Genomic DNA, 20,150 nt, shown 5'->3' on the forward strand with positions numbered 1-20,150 from the left:
CGCTCAGGGCAGGTTCATGCAGCGAGGATGACAGAACTGAATGCAAGCCCCAGACCCAGACCTCTTGGCCTCCACTCCTGTGCTCTGGACACAGCTCCCTGCTGCTCAGGGGAGTGGACCGATTTCAGCCGAAGATGGTTACATACTTGTTTTGTACGTCCTTCGCCACTCAGGTGAATACAGCAGGGCTCTCAGAGCGCGTGCCTTGAGATGCTTGAGAAGCAAAGCAGTCTCCGTACTTCCCTGACGTTTTCTGTTCGCGACTTGAAGGAAGCAGATGATCACAAGAATCTCTCGTGAATGCGAGAATCCGGGGCTCTAGTGAGAGCGGCCTCTACTTAGCCATGAGCTTTAGAAACATGCTACATTCTTGTGGGCCTAAGTGCCTCTTTAGGATGAAATCTTTTCAATTAGCAGTCTAAGACTTTTATGCCCTGCTCCTTTCGACGGTCGTCCCCTTCAGCAAACCCGTGTCTCTGCTGATGTTATGTTCCCTGTTATAAGGGAGAAAACAGAGCACACAGCCCTTGCTAACTGTCCAAGCCCACAGCATCCATGAAGTGCTGAGAACCAAAGCCTGCAGCTCCCCACTCTGGAATTAAATTGTTGACTCGTTTCCGTGTTTGTCTGAATTATTAGTTTATCATATAGTTGTAATAATCCATGCAAATGTTTACAATATGCCACAAAAGCAACACATGCCAAATTTGGAATCGGAAGGCCTTCAGGCTCAAATCTCAGCTCAAGCTTGTGCTGTAGAACCTGTCACCTCTAAGTGAAGACTTTCTCCTCTTGTTAAAGCAAGGTTAATTATAATACCTTCTGCAGAGAATCATAACCAGCACCAAATGAGAGGTGAAGAATGAAAGTATTTGTGGAAAATGAGTTATTGTTAACTCTGCTGCCTCAGAGCTCCCTCACTGTCCTCCCTTGAAGCCCAAGAGAGAAGACGAACTGAAGGTACCGGTGGTTTGTTTTTGAAAGTTTGTTTCAAGTCTACATTCTGAACATACAGTTCATTTCAAGTTACAGATGACGCAAAGCTAAATAGAATGCTCTTTGTATCTTGTTTTCATCCTTTATTGAGATACGATTGAAGTACCATACAATTCATCCACTTGAAGTACAATTCAGTGGTCCTTAGTTTATTTATGGAGTTGTGCGAACATCAGTGCAATCCATTTTAGAACATTTGCCTCACACCGAAAAGAAATCCTGTACCGTCACTCCCCGCTTCCCCAACTCCTCCAACCCCCAGCAACCGCTAATCTGCATTCTCCCTGTCACAGCCATGGAACCCCACAATACTGGATCTTTGTGTCTGGCTTCTAGCATAATGTTTTCAAGGTTGATACGCATTGCAGCATGTGTCAGAACTGCAATTATTTTTATGATGGAACCATATTCCATTGTATGGATAGACCACAGTTTACTTACCCATGACGGAACCGTATTCCATTGTATGGATAGACCACAGTTTATTTATTTATGATGGACCACCCGTCCATCATGGATGTATACTCAGGTTGTTTCCTTTTGGGGGCTATTGTGAATAACTCTGCTGTGATCATTCTTCTTTTTGTTTTCTGAGATGAAGTCTCACTCTGTTGCCCAGGCTGGAGTACAGTGGCGCTATCTCAGCTCGCTACAACCTCCGCCTCCTGAGCTCAGGCAATCCTCCCTTCTCAGTGCCCCCAAGTAGCTGGGACTACAGATGCATGCCACCACACCCAGCTAAGTTTTTGTATTTTTGGTGGAGATGGGAGTTCACCATGTTGCCCAGTCTGGTCTCAAACTCCTAAGCTCAAGAGATCCACCTGCCTCAGCCTCCCAAAGTGCTGGGATTGCAAGTGTGAGCCACTGCACCCGGCCTCTTGTATGAGTTTTTATGTGGACACATGTTTTCATTTGTCCTGGGCATATACCAAGGAATGGAGTTGCTGGGTCCTTGATAACTCAATGTTCAACCTTTTGAGGAACTCCCAGACTGTTTTTCAAATTGGTTATATTACATATAATATTAAATAATATAAATGAGTTGCATATGTAACATTATATTATTGGGTTTTTTTGGGTTTTTTTGTTTTTTTTTTGAGACGGAGTCTCACTCTGTCGCCCAGGCTGGGGTGCAGTGGCCAGATCTCAGCTCACTGCAAGCTCCGCCTCCCAGGTTTACGCCATTCTCCTGCCTCAGCCTCCCGATTAGCTGGGACTACAGGCACCTGCCACCTCGCCCAGCTAGTTTTTTGTATTTTTTAGTAGAGATGGGGTTTCACTGTGCACCGTGTTAGCCAGGATGGTCTCAATCTCCTGACCCCGTGATCCGCCCATCTTGGTCTCCCAAAGTGCTGGGATTGATATTATTGTATTATGTGTTTTCATATACATGTTTATATAAAAATTCTCCCTCATTTTTAAAAATCTGATTTATGTTCTTTAATCTCTAAAGATTTATAGAGACACAATTTTGTAGCAAAAGCAGATTTTTCATCTGTCTTAAAACTTGTATGTTCATCAGTATGGATATACTGACACCGATATCCTGGAGGACAAACTACTGGAGGATTTCCATAATGCTCATCACATCTTTTCTGATATTTAAGTCACTGTCCTTTCTCAGAGGGAATCTAATTTATACTCCTTAGCACAATATTGCTATCTTTTCTTAGAAATACATTTCACAGTGGAAATATAAAGCAATTTGAGAAAAATAAGATTTTTAGATCGACATCAGGCCTCTGTAAATATATCCTTTAGAAAATTGACTTCAACTGCAATTTCTATGCTGCACAGCCAGCTCCATGAAGACAAAGGCGATGCCTTCATAAATGATGCCCAGGAAATATTTGATAGATGCGTAACTCATTTTCTAAATTAACATATATTAGAAGAGTATTTTAACAGCAGCAGTGAATGCCCTTTTCCGAGAACCTGTTCTGCCCTGGTTCGGACAGATGTGGGTCTCCATTCTTCCGAATTCATGTCAACCCTGCGTGTTCAGTTCACTCACATTGGCCTCCTCTGTATTCTTTTTGGAAAAACAAATCATAGTGAAAGATTAGCAAATTGAATTTTTTAAAAATAAGCCTCAAAAATGTTGAATGCCAAAGGATTAAATTGCTACCTTCCATTCTAGTTCCATCAACTATTCCCAGTACAAATATCAACGATAAGGCCAGGCTTTGCAATGTGTGACCTGACAGGTCTCAGACTCGTCAGTGTTTTCCATGAACATGGGCCTCGGGGAGCCTTTGGCAGAGCCAGGTGGGGGAGGCTGGTTCACTGCAAGTGTATGCCCTGGCTTCAGTGGTGGCTGAGTCCTTGTAGCCTAGGGGACATGGTGGATCATCACATACTCTCAGGAGTCCTTCACAAACCCCACCAGTACCTTCAGCAGATGGAGAAATCAACTCTTCATAGGCAAGAAAAAAAAAAAACGGATGGCACAGAGCTGGGGTCTCCTGAGCATTTGCAGTCGGGCAAGAGAGCAGCTGGGGGGCCTCTGCAGCCAGAGGGGGAATCTCACCTCAGAACTGCCTCAGTGAACACAGAATCACCAGCCACGTTGGCAGAGACCTCAGTCAGCGCTGCTGGTACCACAGGCAGGACGAGGGGTGCCGAAGTTGGAATGTGACCACAGACACCCGGCGGACTGGAGGTGGCCGCTGCCATGGCTGCCATCAACAGCTTGGACCCCACTTTGTGTTGCCAGCATCACCTCCAGGTGTGGAGAAAACACGTCTTACCAGAGGACCTTGCGCCCACACAAGCTTCAGGGAGACTGGGAAAGGAGACCTCCCAGGCAGAGGCCCCTGGTGGTGCCTCTGCCTCTACAATGCTGCGCTCCCCAAACCAACCACCAAAGCAGCAGAACTAATATGCAGGTTGGCCGAACCGAGGACAGACAGATGCTCACCCTGGTGACACAGTTTTTTTTTAATATAATAAGGAGGAGTTCTGGCTCTGGGATAGTAGCTTATATTGAACAAACGCTCACACAGAAGACAGACATGAACTGTGGAACCCACATACACATGCACACACACGCACACGCATGCCCACACACACACATGCACACACACGCACATGCACACACATGCCCTCCTGTTTGAAAGCAGAGTTGGGCAGGAAGTGGAAACTATTCACATTTTAAAGGAAAGGCACTGCACTCACTCAGGGCTGACCACGGTCCTGTGAGCTCCCTCTGATCCCCCTCGCTACCCACTGCGGGAGAGCAGTAGGAACTGGAGCAGACAGCCGCAGTCTCCTTAGATGTGTCTGTTACAGGATGGGATTTGGGGCTGCCAGAAGAAGTGGGGGTCAGCACAGAAGGGGTGGAGCCACAGAGGGGAACCCCAAAGTCTGTTAACACTTGGGGACCACTCAAAGAGTTTGGTGTCCAGCTGCTGACCACCGATGGTGAAGGCCAGTCTGGAGGCTGAAGCCCACCAAGTGCATGGGCCGGGTAAACCATCTGCAGCCTCCCCAGGCCCACCCCAGCAACACATGAGCCAAACACCCAAAGCTCAGGAGGACTGGCTGCAACCAAAACTAGCACACACTGGAGTAGGGAGCAGGTGCCAGGGTCTCCTCCAGTTGTGTCCTTTATGCCAAAAAGAGGCCAAAGTTGTAGCAATGTGAAACCCACAGGCAAGGAAAAACCTGATGTGCTCAAAACAAAGCCTGAGAAGACCTCAATGTTAGAATTCACCAGAAAGATCTTTAAAGCAGCCATTGTAATGTCTTACGAATGATGTAAAAATGTTACAATTCTCTGGAAAGATCTTTAAAGCAGCCATTGTAAGGTCTTATGAATGATATAAAAATGGCTATTACAAGATTAAAGATCTTAAAGGAAAAGAAGGTCTTAATGCATGACTAGATGGAGAAATGAAAGCCATGAGAAAGAACCAAATTGAATTTTCAAAAACAGAAAACCACAATGTCTGAAATGAAAAATTTATGGGATGGGTTTAAGAGTGGATTGAGAGAGCAGGATAAAAGCTTAGTAATTTGAAAATAAACCAGCAGATATTGTCAAATATGAAGAAAGTAGAGGTAAGATATTAAAAAAAAGAACAGAGCCTCAGTAACATGTGTAATAAGAAGAAGTGAAGGGACACACATATAATTAGAGAACTAGGGAGAAAAGTGGGAGAATGTGGCAAAAGTTTTTGAAGAAACAATGGCCAAATATTTTACAAATCTGGTTTAAAAGAATCCATAGACCCAAAATGCTGAGTGAACTCTAAAAAGATAAATAGAAAAATATCATACCTAGTCACAAAATAGTTAAACTGTGGAAAACCAGACAGTGATAAGTCTACAAAACAACTGAGGAAGGGGTCAAATCTGAACACACAGGAATAATTAGAAAATTATGACTGACTTATTGTCAGAAGCAATGGGAGCCAGAAGACAATGGAATCATGTCTTTAAAGTGATCAAAAATGTCTATCAATTCAGAATACTATACCCAGCAAAAATGCCTTTTAAAAAATGAGAGCAAAAAAAGACTTTTCAAATAAATAAAAGCTAAGGAATGTATTTTTAACTTAAATCCATGTATCCACATGTGGCTACCATCCTTTTTATCTTTCATTAGTTTCAGGGGTACAGGCTCAGATTTGTTATTTAGGTAAACTCATGTCATGTGGGTTTGGTGTACAGATTATTTCATCATCCAGGTAATAAGCGTTGTACCTCATAGGTATTTTTTCTGATCCTCTCCCTCTTCCTACCCTCCAGGACGCCCCAGTGTGTTGTTCTCCTTTCTGTGTCCATGTGTTCTCATCATTTAGCTCCCACTTATGAGGGAGAACATGCAGTATTTGGTTTTCTGTTCCTGTGTTAGTTTGCTAAGGATAATGGCCTCCAGCTCCATCCATGTTGCTGCAAAGAACATGATCTCATTCTTTTTTCTGGCTGCACAGTATTCCATGGTGTACATGTACCATATTTCCTTTATCCAGTCTACCACTGATGGGCATTTAGGTTGATTCCATGTTTTTGCTATAGTGAATAGTGCTGCAATGAATGTGCATGTGTCTTAATGGTAGAATGAGTTCTGTTCCTTTGGGTGTATACACAATAACGGGATTGCTGGGTCAAATAGTAGTTGTGTTTTTAGTTCTTTGAGGATTTGCCACTCTGCGTTCCACAATGGTTGAACTAATGTACACTCCCACCAGCAGTGTACGAGCATTCTCTTTTCTTCACACCCTCACAGCATCTGTTGTTTTTCCACTTTTTAGTAATAGCCATCCTGACAGGTGTGAGATACTATCTTATTGGGGTTTTGATTTGCATTTCTTTAATGGTTTGTGATGTTGAGCATTTTTTCATGTGCTTGTTCGTCACATGTATATCTTCGTTTGAAAAGTGTCTGTTCATGTTCTTTGCCCACTTTGTTTTTTGCTGGCAAATTTGTTTAAGTTCCTTATAGATGCTGGATATTAGACCTTTGTTGGATGCATAGTTTGCAAATATTTTCTCCCATTTTGTAGGTTTTCTGTTTACTCTGTCGATGGTTTCTTTTGCTGTGCAGAAGCTCTTAAGTCTAATTCGCTCCCATTATCTACCTTAATGGGCAGCACACCTCTAGAGCAACACTCAAATACTAATTCTATGCCGTACAGCCAATAAGTGCTAAAGCTCAATATTAAAAATATTTGATTAACCCAAAAGAAAGCAAAAAGAAACCAGAGGAACAAATATATGAATAGGACATCTGGGAAACAACAGTAAAACAGTAGACTTCAACTCAGTCATTATAATAAGTGTATTAAAGTAAGTAGAATAAGTAAGTAAAAGGCTACAATTCTAACCCTGGGGAAAAAATGTCAGCATTAAGGGTGCAACATTTAACTCCCTCCCTAAGATGAGATAAAACATAAGGATGCCCACTCTCAGCTCCTCTACTTAGCATTCTAATGGAGGTCCTCGCCAGACACAAAGCAAACAAGAGGAGAAAAGGCACAAAGTTTAAAAGGAAGAAGCTCCTTTCATGTTTATACTCCAGGTTTATTCTTAGATCACATGATTGTTTACATAGAAAACCTAAGGAAACTACAAATCAAATCCTGGAACAGATCACGCCATTCGTCAAGGCTAGGACGTGAATGAAATGGGTAGAAATCGATTGCATTTCTGTAGACCCGTGATGAATAATTGGAAAATGCGATTAGTTTTAAACATCTCCACAGCGCTGTAGAATTGTGGTGCTCTAAGAGAGACCATCTAAATAAATCAAGAGCTAGACTGTGATGCATTGGAAGTCTCAGTGATGTGAAGATGTGAAATCTCCCTAGACTGAGATATGGACTCGGTGCGACCTCAGGAGAACAATGTGATTCAAGCAACCTCCGTTTTTAGAGAAACTGACAAGAAGATTCTAAAATGTGTGAAAATGCGAAGAACCTAGAAGTGTCGAAACAACCTCGATAAAAGAGAACACGGTTGGAGGACTCACGCAATCTGATTTCAAGACTTGTGTTACATCTAATTGGGACAGTGTGATATGCATGTAAGGATAGAAAAGGGTCTCTCAACCTCAGCACTCTTGATATTTGGGGACGGACAATTTTATCTCATTGGGGACTCTGTGCACCTTCAACACTCTTGATATTTGGGGCCAGACAATTTTATCTCATTGGGGACTCTGCACCTTCAACACTCTTGATATTTGGGGCCAGACAATCCTCTCTCATTGGGGGCTCTCTGTGCACCGCAGGAACTTTTGGCAGCATCTCCGGCCTCTGTCCAGCAGACACGAGTAGCACCCTCCTCTAAGTTGTGGCAAACCCAAAATACCTCCAGACACCACCAGATGACCCTTGAGGGCATAATCGCCCCAGATTAAGAACTACTCAAATAGACACAATAGATCCATGTGACAGAATAGAGACTCTAGCCATCAAAATCTTTAAATTCTGTTCATTAAAAGGCACAATTAAGAAAATGGAAAGGCAAGCCATAGAATCAGGGAAATATCTGTCTGACAAAGGGCTTGAATGCGGAATATATAAAGAACTCCTACAAAACAAGAACATAAAGACAACCCCACAAAAGTGGGCATAAAGCCGAAAGGTTACTTTGCAAAAGGAGACACACAAATGTCCAATAAGAATTAGTCATCCAGTCGGTGAAAGTTAAAACTTTAATGGGGATAGCACTTCAATTTCATTAGAATGGCCTAAATTTAAAAGATGACAATCCAAAATGCCCGTGAGGACATGGGGTGGAGGCCACAGATAGTCAACATCTGTCAAAACTCACTGAGTCCTACCTGTGCCTTTCACTATCTATCAGTGTTCTCTCAATTAATAAAATTTAAAGGGTATTTATTTTTCTGTTTCATTTCTATGTAAGAAAGAAAAATAATTTTCCTTTTGGTGAGTTTACCTTGTTCTTTTCCAAAAATAAAAAATAAACAGTTGAAATGTTCAGACCAGTTCTTTCTGAGACATCTACCAAATGCCAACATCTGGAGTCACAATACAGGTCTCTCAAAGACAAATTAAACAAACATAGTATGTGTTAATATTAACTAAGTGCTTACTATGTGTTATATTTGTATTACATGCTGCATTCTTGCCTAATATTCACAGAACTCCATGAGTTATGTCCTGTGACTCCCATCCTCATTGTATGTTGCTTAGATTAAGAGATTTGTCCAAATGACACCGTTGGCAAGTGGCTAAGCCAGGATCCGAACGTGGGCTGTCAGGCATCAACACACGTGCTCCCCTGTGCATGCAAACTGCCGTCTGCGGCCATGTTACTTCCGACCTGTACAGCACATTTCACGGCCGAGCACGCCCTTGGCCTCAGCCTAGCATGTCCTGCAGACAGGAAAAGTGACCCCAGTCCAGCCTCTCTGAGTGTCTTTCCCATGGTGTCTTATCTTCACCTTCTAAAAATCAGTGTTCATGTTGTCTCATCCTCCCATCCAAGAAAACTCACAGCCTTTCTCAAATCGCCTGTCCTCACTGCTCTTTCCTGACGAATTGTTCAGAAGTTCCACTCGTGCTTGCATTTTCTTCCTTTAACGTCTGCAATCTCATTTCTGCACCCAGATCCACTGAAACCGTCTTTTTCGAAAATGACCCCAGGTTGCTCCATCCAACAGTCTTTCCCCATCTCATTCCACTTGATTTCTCAGCGTCTGATCCGCGGCCGGACTCCTCCTGCCCCGCAGGTGCCCAGGAGCCTCCCCTGCCCCACGACCCTCTCACTTTCCTCCTGGATTCCCTTCATGGCCCCGCCTCACCCGGGAGGCCTCCTCCACCATTCTGCTGCGTGACCCTCACAGCCCGACGTCTTCCACACTTCACATCTGAAGCACTCAGAGGTTCACAGCCCTGACCGTCTCGTTTGCTCTGTTCTTTCACAGACTTCTTGGAAGTGCCTTAGAATCAGCAGGTCCAGATCAAACTCAGGTCCAGCCTCCAAAACCTGTTTTTCTTCCTGGCATAGATCTTGCCTTTGTTGGGAAGTCTACGTGCCTTGGAATCATCTCAGCTCTAAAACATTCCTCATTCCTGTGAGCTCAGTGTCCCTAAAATTCAAGCCCTTTGGAGTCTCATGCAAAACCACCCCAGCTCAGGTCTGCGCGGAGCCTCTTGGGGTCTGTGTCCAGGGCACCACTTACTGCATTCAGGCTCCTCATCCTCCAAGCCCCAGGCACAGGGACCTTCCTGAGCTCCCAGCCCACAAGTCCCTGATCAAGAACTTGCAGTACTTTTCTTTTGCCTGTGACGTAAACATCAAGCTCTTTGGGGTGTCCCTCAGTTTCCCTCTCTGCTTCCACAAACTTCTCTCCCAGAATGCCTTTCCCCACTCACCCTCTGCTCTCCAGACAAACAGTGCTCACTCCCCGCCTCCAAGCTGGTGCACGCTCTAGATTTCCTTTTAGCATTTTGCATTAAAAATATCTATGTTCCAGTCTTTGTCCCCAACACACTGTCAACAAGTGCTACTCTTGCTATCTTGTGGAAGGCCTTTCTTGCACTTCCAAGCACCCAGACTTACGTGGCAGGTGCACCTTACTGAGATGCCTTCTCCTTGTGTTCTGTTTGGGAAGCCTTTGGTGGCACATCCTTGCAAACCTGCCCTGCCCTGGTTATAGCAAAGGACGGGTATAGCAAAGGACTAGAGCCAGAGGAGGTTGTCCTGACTGGGTCGGGGTCAGCTGCACTGGGACCAGGGCAGAGGAGGTTGGTCCAGCTGGGTCGGGGTCAGCTGCACTGGGACCAGGGCAGAGGAGGTTGGTCCAGCTGAGTCGGGGTCAGCTGCACTAGGACCAGGGCAGAGGAGAGCCAGAGGAGGTTGTCCACACTGGGTTGGGGTCAGCCCCATTGGGACCCAGGCCAGCATCATGCATCAGAGCATGCTGGCTCTCACAGGTGGCCCTGAGTCAGCCACTGCAGCCCCACCTGCCACGGGCTCTGGGAAGAGCAGTCGTCAGCATGGAGAAGGCTGGACTCTGCTCAGAAGCCACTGAGCAGGTGCTCCATGGACTCACCAGCTGGAGCGGGGTCACACCTCGGAGGCACCGTCAGCACCAGGAGGGCGTCCAAGCAAGGGTGTGGCGTTTCCGAGCCTCTGCAGTCAAGAGCCCAGAGATGGGTTGTCGGGCTAACCGTGGGGCAGCCCAGATGTGGGCACCAACAGTGAGATGCAAATGTGGTTTTCCCCCAAAAATGTGCAATTAGGGAACAAGCATGCCTTCATCTCCTGCAAGGGCACAGAAAGCTCAAGAACACTTTTTACCCTGAATGTGGAAATAATCAGGAAAGAAGCCATTTTCTGAAATCCAGTCATTCACTGTGATATTATTTGAAATGTGTACTGAAAGATGGTCTAAGAATTTCCTTTTTGCAGGTGGAATACTACACACACGTGCACACACAGCACACATGCGTGTGCACACAAATGTCTTTCACTAGCGCTGTTTAGCGTGCTCCATTTTCCGTTGAGTGCAGTGAAAGAAACACTTCTTATATTTGGGAGCTTCTCCTGTCAGATCCCATTTATAGAAATGAGAAGATGCTCTCTGTATTTCAAATGAACGCATTTAGTATGGGAAAAAAAATTCTTAAATGTCTCCTTAGCACAACCTACATAGAATCCTTACTGCTTTCCAAGGTAACAAAGGAGATGGTTTACGCTGTGTATTTTCAAGCATGTTTAGATAGATCTAAACAGCTGGGGTCAGAGGCCCTTTCATGGGTACGCTTTGTTAGGTACATTTTTTCTCATAGTGACCTAAGTCACAGAAGAGGTTTTGAGCCAGGATTCAGCAAGCAGCTCTGGAACTGTTCGCACATGGCGAGAACAAGGTTGAACACCAGGAATCCTGCAGTTCTCTGGGGATTGTGGATTCACCTGCACGGCTTGCCCTCTCGCCTGTGTGTGGATGACAAGCTAAGGGGAACGACATCAGAAAGGCACAACTAGAACAAAAACATTTCTGTGTTATTCTAGAAAACTTTTCACTATTTTTTTAAAAAGTTCTGAGCTACTAACTGTATACAGCAAAATATGTTTCCGTTTCTGGCACCTGGGATGCAGTAGGAATTACCACTGGGAGAGATAACCAAAGGGGCTGAAAGTCAACTTCAAAATGCCCCGGGATGTCCGAGGGGGATTTTCAGGGGGAAGCGCCACGCGGGAGCAAGTAGTGCTGGGGGCGCCACCGTATGTCATGTGGCAGGGCTGCCGGAGGGTGCATCCCCCCATCTTGATCGGCGCCCCCGGTCCTGGTTCTTGAGTTTTGATCTGTGACTGTGAGGAACCCAGTCTTCTGGGACTCTGTATGATAAAATGCTAAGCCATTATAATATTTTTTAAAAAGCCTCTTAAGCCAAATAAAGCTGAGGTTTTGTTTGTTATTTTTTAACTTTTTAAAATGTCTGTGTCAGAGGATGGGAATCTTTTGGGCTCCGTAGTCCTGTGACTCAGCAGCTGTGACCTTGGGATTTTAGAGCATGAATTCCAGAGTCAGGCCGCCTGGACTCAGAAGGGAGCGCTGCCCCCACCCTGCCCAAGCCTGAGTGCTTGACCTGGCACCAGTGTGACCAGTGCGTGTGACCTGGCACTAGTGTGACCAGTGCGTGGTGACCTGATACCAGTGCGCATCTGATGCTGCATTCATAGGAGGAGGGTTGGGAAGAGGCCTGGTTGATAGGACTAATGTAAAAATTAACTGTGTTAGGACAATGCAAAAACACTTATTAGCATCTCTAGTGTAATCATGCCTAGAAAAGGTTAGCTATTGTGAGTCCATGTTTTAAAAAAAATTATTAGCTGTCTTCAGTGGCAACATTTACGTGTCACACCCCATTTTGAAATAAAGAGAACCATTGAGAGAATACGTATTTGAAACATAGACTCACAAAGCGCCTTGATCCACCTGTGAGGGCCATCCAGCAGCCACCGCCAGGGTGATGAGCTGTGGCTCGAAGTGATCCCTTCGTTCGCGTACCACGCACTGTTTAGACAACAGATCCAGAGGGTGAGAATCCTTCTTTTAGGTTTTCTCAGTCTAGAAGGCAGCCTCAATTTGAGAATGTTAAAATGCAAAATGGTGGTATTAATCAGAAGGGGCGGCTGTTGTATTGGAAGAAAATTGGTAATTGGTAGAAAGTGCTGATTGGTAGAAATGCAGGTTACGAAACCAGCAATCTCAAGGAAGCACAGAGGGAGAGCAGAAGTGCAGGAAGTTTATGTTTCTGCAAAGACAAAGGTGAATCAAGTTAAGAGCCTCAGTCAGGGCTCTTGGCATCCACCTGAGGCCACACAGCTTGCGCTCCATAGCTCGGGGCTCCATCCCCTAAACATGACCCTGTATTAAACACACACAGGCACGTGGACACATTCAAAGGAAGCCAGCGGTGGTCTCTTGCAGAATGAGTCCACGCATCCATCAACCTGAGCCTCAAACTTGCGACCATATCTCAGGATACTGTTGACATATTGCCACTCTGTGGAGCCTGTGCACTCAGGGTGGTGACAGCCAAGGTCAGGGGTCCATGTTTGTTCACCTTGTGTTCACTGGCAGGCGACCTGGGGGATCCACAGAGGAGGGGAGGGGACAGGGCCCCTGCTGGTGCTGGTTCAGGTCCCCATATCTGCAGCAGAGCTGCCCATCCCACTGCCCAGGTGCAGCGGGAGTCGGCGGGCGTCGACGCAAAGACCATGTGCTTCATACATAGTGAATTTAGAATTGGCTCAAAACTAATTTTCTCCCTTTGCTTTTTCTCTCTCTCTCTCTTCCTTCCTTTCTTCCTTCATTCTCTCTCTCTCTCTCTTTCCTTTTTTTGGTCTAAGTCAAGGAGGGGAAGATAGGTAGGAGCTGGAATATGTTATACATTTTCTTTTAAAGCAAAAATATTTAGCAGAAAGAATGACTTTAAATCTATAATGAATAAGCTTCACTTAATAAGAATTCATGGAGTCCAGTTCTTTTCTCTGATATTCCATTTTTAAAGACTGAAGTAAATCAGAGAAAAACTGCACCAAGTGTTTACTTTGAAAAGAAAGTTTGTGCTTTAATGCCCAACTCTGGAGTCAGAATCATCCACCTAACATCTATATACATTTTTATGTACCTGCTTATGCACTGATATTTAATGTTCCTATTATGATCCAAAACAGGCAAGAAGAATAATTAGTCATTTCTGTCCACATTTCTACAGCTTTTGATAAAATGAAATGAATTTTACTGCATTGTGGAAAGATTGTTAATAAAACTTGAAAGTGGTCCAGTTAGACAGAAATTTAAGCTAAGCCAGACCTTTGATCTGCCAAACACTCGCAGGGTTCTTCCATGCTTTTAACATTTCACAAAATGGCAAGAAGGAAGGCCAGAGAACGCTGATTTATTTTAAGGGAGTTTGGAAGTAAATGACCATTATGATAATAAAATGGATTTCACTCAGCCTGCTCCTATTATATTTGCCGATATTGCATAACCTGGACAGCTTTGCATAAGTTAAAACTGAAAGTGAGCCTTGTATTTTTTCTGTTATTTTTTAAATACGTAAAGTTGCCAGAGAGCTAATAATTTTTATGAAACTCTCCGTTTTTTGGCGTAAATTCAGGAGCTGAGTTTGCTATTATGCTGTAAGAGTTACTAGTGCCTTCAGCACTTTTAAAAAATATATATGGAATGATCTTAATTTCACTGCCTGGCCATAAAATCTCAGGTTTCAAAGGCAATTTTGTAAATAGCCTCCCCTATTACTTTTGATGAAATTCACAATCGTAAATGTGAATCTCAGAATATTTGCATAAGGCAAAGTTACCCATCAAAAGACACAGACATTCTGCTGGAAATGTGATGCTGGCCTCTCGGTGTGGGTCGGACGCTCGGTCCCATCTCTGCCCTGCAGTAGGTACTCACAGAATGCCTTTTCTCCTTTCTTCTTTCCTGTAGCCAAAGCTACCTGCAAGCTGCAAGCGACGTGCCTGTGGGCCACAGCCTGGACCCCGCTGCGAACTACAACTCCCCGAAATTCCGCTCCCGGAACCAGAGCTACATGAGGGCCGTCAGCACCCTGAGCCAGGCCAGCTGCGTGAGCCAGGTCGGGTCCCTTCGCCCTTCCCCTGGGGTCCAGTCTCCCAAGCCAGGCTGGCACAGAGGCCCCGTGCGCAGGCGGCAGCGGCACTGCCCTCCCGTCAGCAGTGCTTGCGCAAGGCCACGCCACAGGGGGTTCTGCCTGGAATTAGCTCTGACCGATCAAAGACTCACGGACTTATTATTCTTTTCGACATGTGTAACCCCGTGTCATTTTGCGATGATTTTTTCTGAGGAAGCAATGACCGGAAGGCTGGTCATCCTGGCCTCTCTTGCTGATAAAGCACAGGCTGTCTTCCTTCTTCCCAGGCTCTTTTTCCAGTAAAAGGGGGCTAGGGAAAGGCTCTGGCAGCACGGCTTTCAGCTGTGTCCTCTGAATGGTGCCTCAGAAAGCCCTGTGAGAGGAGGGCCTGGTGTCACTCACAGAGTCCTGCCGGTCGGGCCCACTCCCAGGCAGGGCTGGTTTCAGGACAGGCTCAGTGGCCCGGAGAAGGGTCCCTGGGCACCATGCGAGGGGTGGTATTAAAATCAGGTCCCTGAGCCACGGGGGCTGTGAAAGGGAGGCCCCCCTGCTCCCCGACCTGTGGTGGACAGGCCTGAGAACACACGGTGACAAAATGGGCAGGTGTCCTTCAGTCTAATCATCCTATATTATATGGTAAAGAAGAATCAAAATTTTATCCTTTTAATTACACTCATTGCTTACTCAATTAAATGCCTCTGAAAACAGGGCTTGAGTTGACCTTGAGTTTGTATACCCAACATTTTCTCTTAGTGTGGAGTAGGGACTAAGAGCCTGAGCTGACCAAACATTTTCTCCGACTTCCTGTGGAGTAGGGATTAGCCTGGGCTTTCCATGCCCTCCCATGACGCCGTTCACAGCGTGACAAAATAAGTACGCAGTCAGTTTTGGATGTTATTAGGTAAAGAGTTCGGTATATACTGAGTACTCAAAAACGATAGCGCTTATTATTGCCATGATAACAGTAAGTAATAGTATATGATTCTGGGCACGAAAGCCCCCTGGCTGCAGACCGTGCTGTGAGCTCTTAGAAGCATCCCTGGGGCTCAGTAAGCACGAGTCTTTTCTTTTGCCACAGACCTAAAATTCCTCATGAGGTAGAGTCTGTTCATTTCGCAGGTTTTTTTCTCATCAGAAAGTTGTACTCGGAACTTTTTCCACTGAACTATTAAGGTTTTTCCTAGTCCACAACTCGAGAAGGCTACCGCCTCTTTTGTCTACCCAGTTACTTCTTTCCTTCCAGAAATGGGATTAAGTTCTCATCTGCGGCAGGAATTGCACTGACTCTTTTTCCCAGTGACAAGGAAAGACCAGCCCAAGCCCTGCACTCAAGTCCTGGGCAAATGGGAATGGTGGGCCCTCCAGCCCCCTGCAAACAGTAACATCAACTGACCCTCAGCAATTAGATCACTGTAATTATTTTAATAATTGAGGAAACATTCTGTTTCAGCATAAAGTCCGAGATGATTTGGGGAGACACTAATTAACTGAACAGAGTAACTGAAAGTCAGTGATACGTTTTAACAACTTTCTTCCTATACAGAGATGAGGATAAAGCAGACTTTCTTCTTTTAAAGCCTGTCATCTTCCGTTTCAGTTGATATAACCTGGTTTACCAAAATACAGCTTTAAAAATCAGATGTAACCCAACAAAAGGTTTAAACAGAAGTGCAAAGTTATCCCATCTGAGGTATGAACGTTCATCTCTAATGCTTTCCACAAACAAGTTTCAATTAAATGGATCTCACACCTCTTTAAAGACTTTTATGAAACTTTCAGAGGCTCTCTGCAACTCGTCGTCATTTTTGGGGGTAAACGTAAGCTAAATATACTAGTTCTCTCGTCATCTTGCTTTTGATGAACCCAAGATGGTATCTACAAAAATAAGTCAGTAAAAATAACATTTTCTCACATCTTTTTCTATCTGAGAGGATTGACATTGGAAACAATGGTTAAGCAGACAAGTTGGGTGCTTGGGGGTTTATTTAACGACTTTGAAATTTAGAATTCTAAGTCATTCCTATGCAGAGTTCTATGGCATTACTTTAAATTGAACTCAGTTCTGAATTCTCAAAAAAAAAATGTTATTTAAAATAATCCTGGAACGCTAGTAGTAGCTGAGACTGTATCACACCCAGAAATAAACTTCCACTAATTGATTGTCCAGCCCTAGGCCATGAGACCAAACAATTCTGGAAGGAGGGGGGACAGTTCCCGTGGTCGAGGGTAGGACATCTGGAATTACTAACACTTCGGGGCTCTGGGGAGATGTGAATTTGGTGACAAACCAAAGTTGGTTAAAAGTTTGCCCTTCATTTTTAACACTCAATTTTTTCTCAAGCACAAAAAGGGAATTAACAATCTAACTGAAGTCTTGTGAGAGGCGCTTATGTCCATGCCGTTTTCTCACTGGAACCTCAGTAGCTGGACTCTGCTTGGGTTTCCTGCAGCTCGTGTTCCGAGAGTCTCGGCCGGAGGTCCCGGCGTCCTGAGTGTCTCGGCGGGAGGTCTGGGTGTCCTGAGTCTCAGCAGAAGGTCTGGGTGAACGGATCATTCTAATTCCCTGCTGGACCAACCTGAGATGCTCCTCAACCACTTTTTATTTGTTTTGGGGAGGAGGAGTCACCTTCATGTCTGGAACCTCATTGAAAGGCTTTGTAGCTGGAAGCATAGCCAAGGGTCCTTGCTGAGATGCCAGCTTCTGTTTGTGAAATGCACGCACCAGGTTAACGGTGTCTCTTCTTTAGGAGCAAGGGCAGCTGGGCCTGGGGCCGGGCTTGCAGAAGGGTGTCCACTGAGGCGTACTAGGGCTTCACATAGATTGTAACCTCCTCACACTGTCTACTATAGATCTTTGACAGGAATGACACAATCTAAGACTTTTCCATAAAATTCTATGTACATGAAAACTTAGATTGGAATAAATTTATGGTCCAGAAAAACATCCCGTTTCCAAGCCAATGTGCGTGTTTCTGAGCACTTTGCTGGGTTCCTGAGGCCGTCCTGCCAGCTGTGTCCTGGTTGTACCTGCCTGGGTTTGTCTGTCTCTGTCCAGCATCAGGAATCCTCAGACCTTTCTCAAAAAGGCCACCCCGCTGGTGGTGTGCCAGCTCTTTCTGCAGCCCGGCGTGGGCCTGTCTTCCCTGCAGGGTGGCTTCAGGCTTCGCTGTCCTTTGCTCACCCTCTGCCTGTCCAGGGTCAGTGCTGACTTAGGCTCACGAGGAAAGAGGCCGTCCTTGCAGCACGTAGGTCACCTCAGGGTGAAAGCAGAGAAGTCCATGGGTCTGAACTTGGCGACGGCACCGCGTGTCATGTTGTGTCAACAACACAGCTGCTAGAGGGAGAACCTGAATCTTTCACTTTGCCTTTTATTCTGCTGACAACTAAAGGAAAAGAACAAATCTGGTGTTTAAAACAGTATGTTTTTAAAATGTATCTGCCAACATAATCCATGGAGTTCAGAAAGTTGTTGGTGCTTTGAGCCCTCACACATCCCCAGGAGAAACAAGAAGAGAAATAATCTGAATGGGAGGGGGTGAGGGGAGAAAGAGAAAGAGGAGGGAGGGAGGGAGGGAGGAAGGGAGGGAAGGAAGGAAGGAAGGAAGGAAGGAAGGAAGGAAGGAAGGAAGGAAGGAAGGAAGGAAGGAAGATGAAGTGAGTATACTAATATCCTAAGCTAAGGAAGAATAAAAAAGCCTGGAATTTAGGTAAAGTAGCACACTTCATGTGGACGAAAACACCAGTACAGCCATTTCTTTCTCATCTGGACTCAGATTGTTGCCGTAATGGTGAGAAGGAGATGAGTTTAGAAGCCACATTTGTGATGAGTTGCCATGGCAATGGGTAGAAGCAGACTCCGTATTCTGAAAAAGAACTGAGTAGTGTACACACTGAATGGGCCTCACCTTACACGGCCTCAGTGCCCAGAGCCATCACGCCATTAGTAGCTTGAGGTGGGGCAGTCAGGTGGGGCCTCAGTGCCCGGAGCCATCACACCATTAGCAGCTTGGAAAGGTGGGGCAGTCGTGCGAGAAAGGGAAGGAAGAAATGGATTCTAAACAGTTACTTTGTACCAGGTACCTTGCTAATCTTTTAAAAGTCCTCTCTCTCTCTTAAACTTCGTAAAAACTGTCAACCTTACCTTGAAGGTTCGCCTTGTGGTCCCCCAGAATTTCATCAACATTTGGAACTGGCTGTTTGCCTAAGTGTTTTGTAAGGGATAACCCAGTGATCTCTTCCCCAAGCCCAGCCGTTGTCCATGCTGACTTCAGGTGAACTGGGCTGAAATACGAGGCAGTGAAAGGGAGCCCGGGAATGAGGGCTGTCTCCTGGCTCTTCTGTAATGTAATGGTGACCCTGGAGGGCCGGGGCATCACATGTGCTGTTGCTGATTGCAGGTGAGCGAGGCGGAGATCAATGGGCAGTTTGAGTCCGTGTGCGAGTCCGTCTTCAGTGAAGTCGAATCTCAGGCCATGGATGCCCTGGACCTCCCGGGATGTTTCCGAACAAGGAGTCACAGCTACCTTCGAGCCATTCAAGCCGGCTACTCCCAAGATGACGAATGTATTCCCATGATGACACCCTCTGACATCACCTCCACCATCAGGTCAACAGCAGGTAAGGGAACGCCGTTTTCAGCCTTTCAGCGGGGCCTCTAGGGGCTTGCCTGTCTTCCTCCTAGAAGGAGCCAGGAGCAGGCCGCACCACAGGCACAATGTACTCTCCTGACATTTAGTAACATTTCCTAATTGCGTTCGTTACACCGTGGCATTCGCAAGGGTGTTTTGTCTCTTGTAGATAACCTTTCTTTTTCTTACAAGGAAATCTACTAATTATCAAGTTTCCTTAAAATAATCAAGTGTAACTAGTATAAAGTTTCAGAGAGGAGGGAAACAATGGAAGTGCTAACATTTGGAAGGTGATTAAGTTTTAAATATCAAAGTGTAATGGATTGCAGTGAGACTTCGGCTGATGAGTGGTGACGCCCAGGCTCCCCTCGTAGGGACGTGCAGCCAGTCTCTTGCTCAGTCAACAGATCTGTAAACACGACTCACCACTGCTAAGCAGGTACCTCACTAATGCAGCTGCACTAATCATCTTAGAGCTCTGAAGACTCAGTCTATTTCCTTTAGTTCTCATGGAAAACCATACCCACCCCTTTGAAAATGTACTGCCCAACCTAAATATCACTGCCTAATATTTTACTGCCTAATATGTTATTATTTCTATAACACGATGAATATGCATGGCCTGGAGAAACCCATAAAATGCAGCAAACAATAAAAGCTCGAGGCGCTGCACATAGAGGCTAAGAGAGAAGCTATAAAATAACATAGTGTTGCAGCGTGAGGTGTTCTGAATACCAGAGGGCTTGGAATGCTGCAGCTGTGTCTTAGGAATTTAAAGGACAGCTCCAAGGGGAAATAGAACAGAGCTATGTTCATGATAAATCGTGTTAGGAACAGCAGACACATAACAGGAGAGAAGCAAAGAGAAGTTCAGCAGGAGTGAGTGTGTCATCACACCCGTGAATAGGTCTTGGTTTGT

At 45.3% G+C, this 20,150-nt stretch overlaps 1 protein-coding gene across 2 annotated transcripts in view; it reads left to right on the top strand.

Moving 5' to 3' along the window:
• DLGAP2 (discs, large (Drosophila) homolog-associated protein 2) overlaps positions 1–20,150 on the top strand; it is a 194,492-nt gene that overhangs the window by 104,393 nt on the left and 69,949 nt on the right. For both annotated transcript variants that reach the window (XM_011937542.1, XM_011937543.1), the window contains exons 4-5: positions 14,441–14,588; positions 19,001–19,220. In XM_011937542.1, coding sequence (XP_011792932.1) covers positions 14,441–14,588; positions 19,001–19,220 — 368 coding nt within the window. The remainder of the gene's footprint in view (positions 1–14,440; positions 14,589–19,000; positions 19,221–20,150) is intronic.

Source organism: Colobus angolensis, unplaced genomic scaffold, assembly GCF_000951035.1.
Source record: "Colobus angolensis palliatus isolate OR3802 unplaced genomic scaffold, Cang.pa_1.0 Scaffold165, whole genome shotgun sequence".
NCBI classification, from domain to species: Eukaryota; Metazoa; Chordata; class Mammalia; order Primates; family Cercopithecidae; genus Colobus; species Colobus angolensis.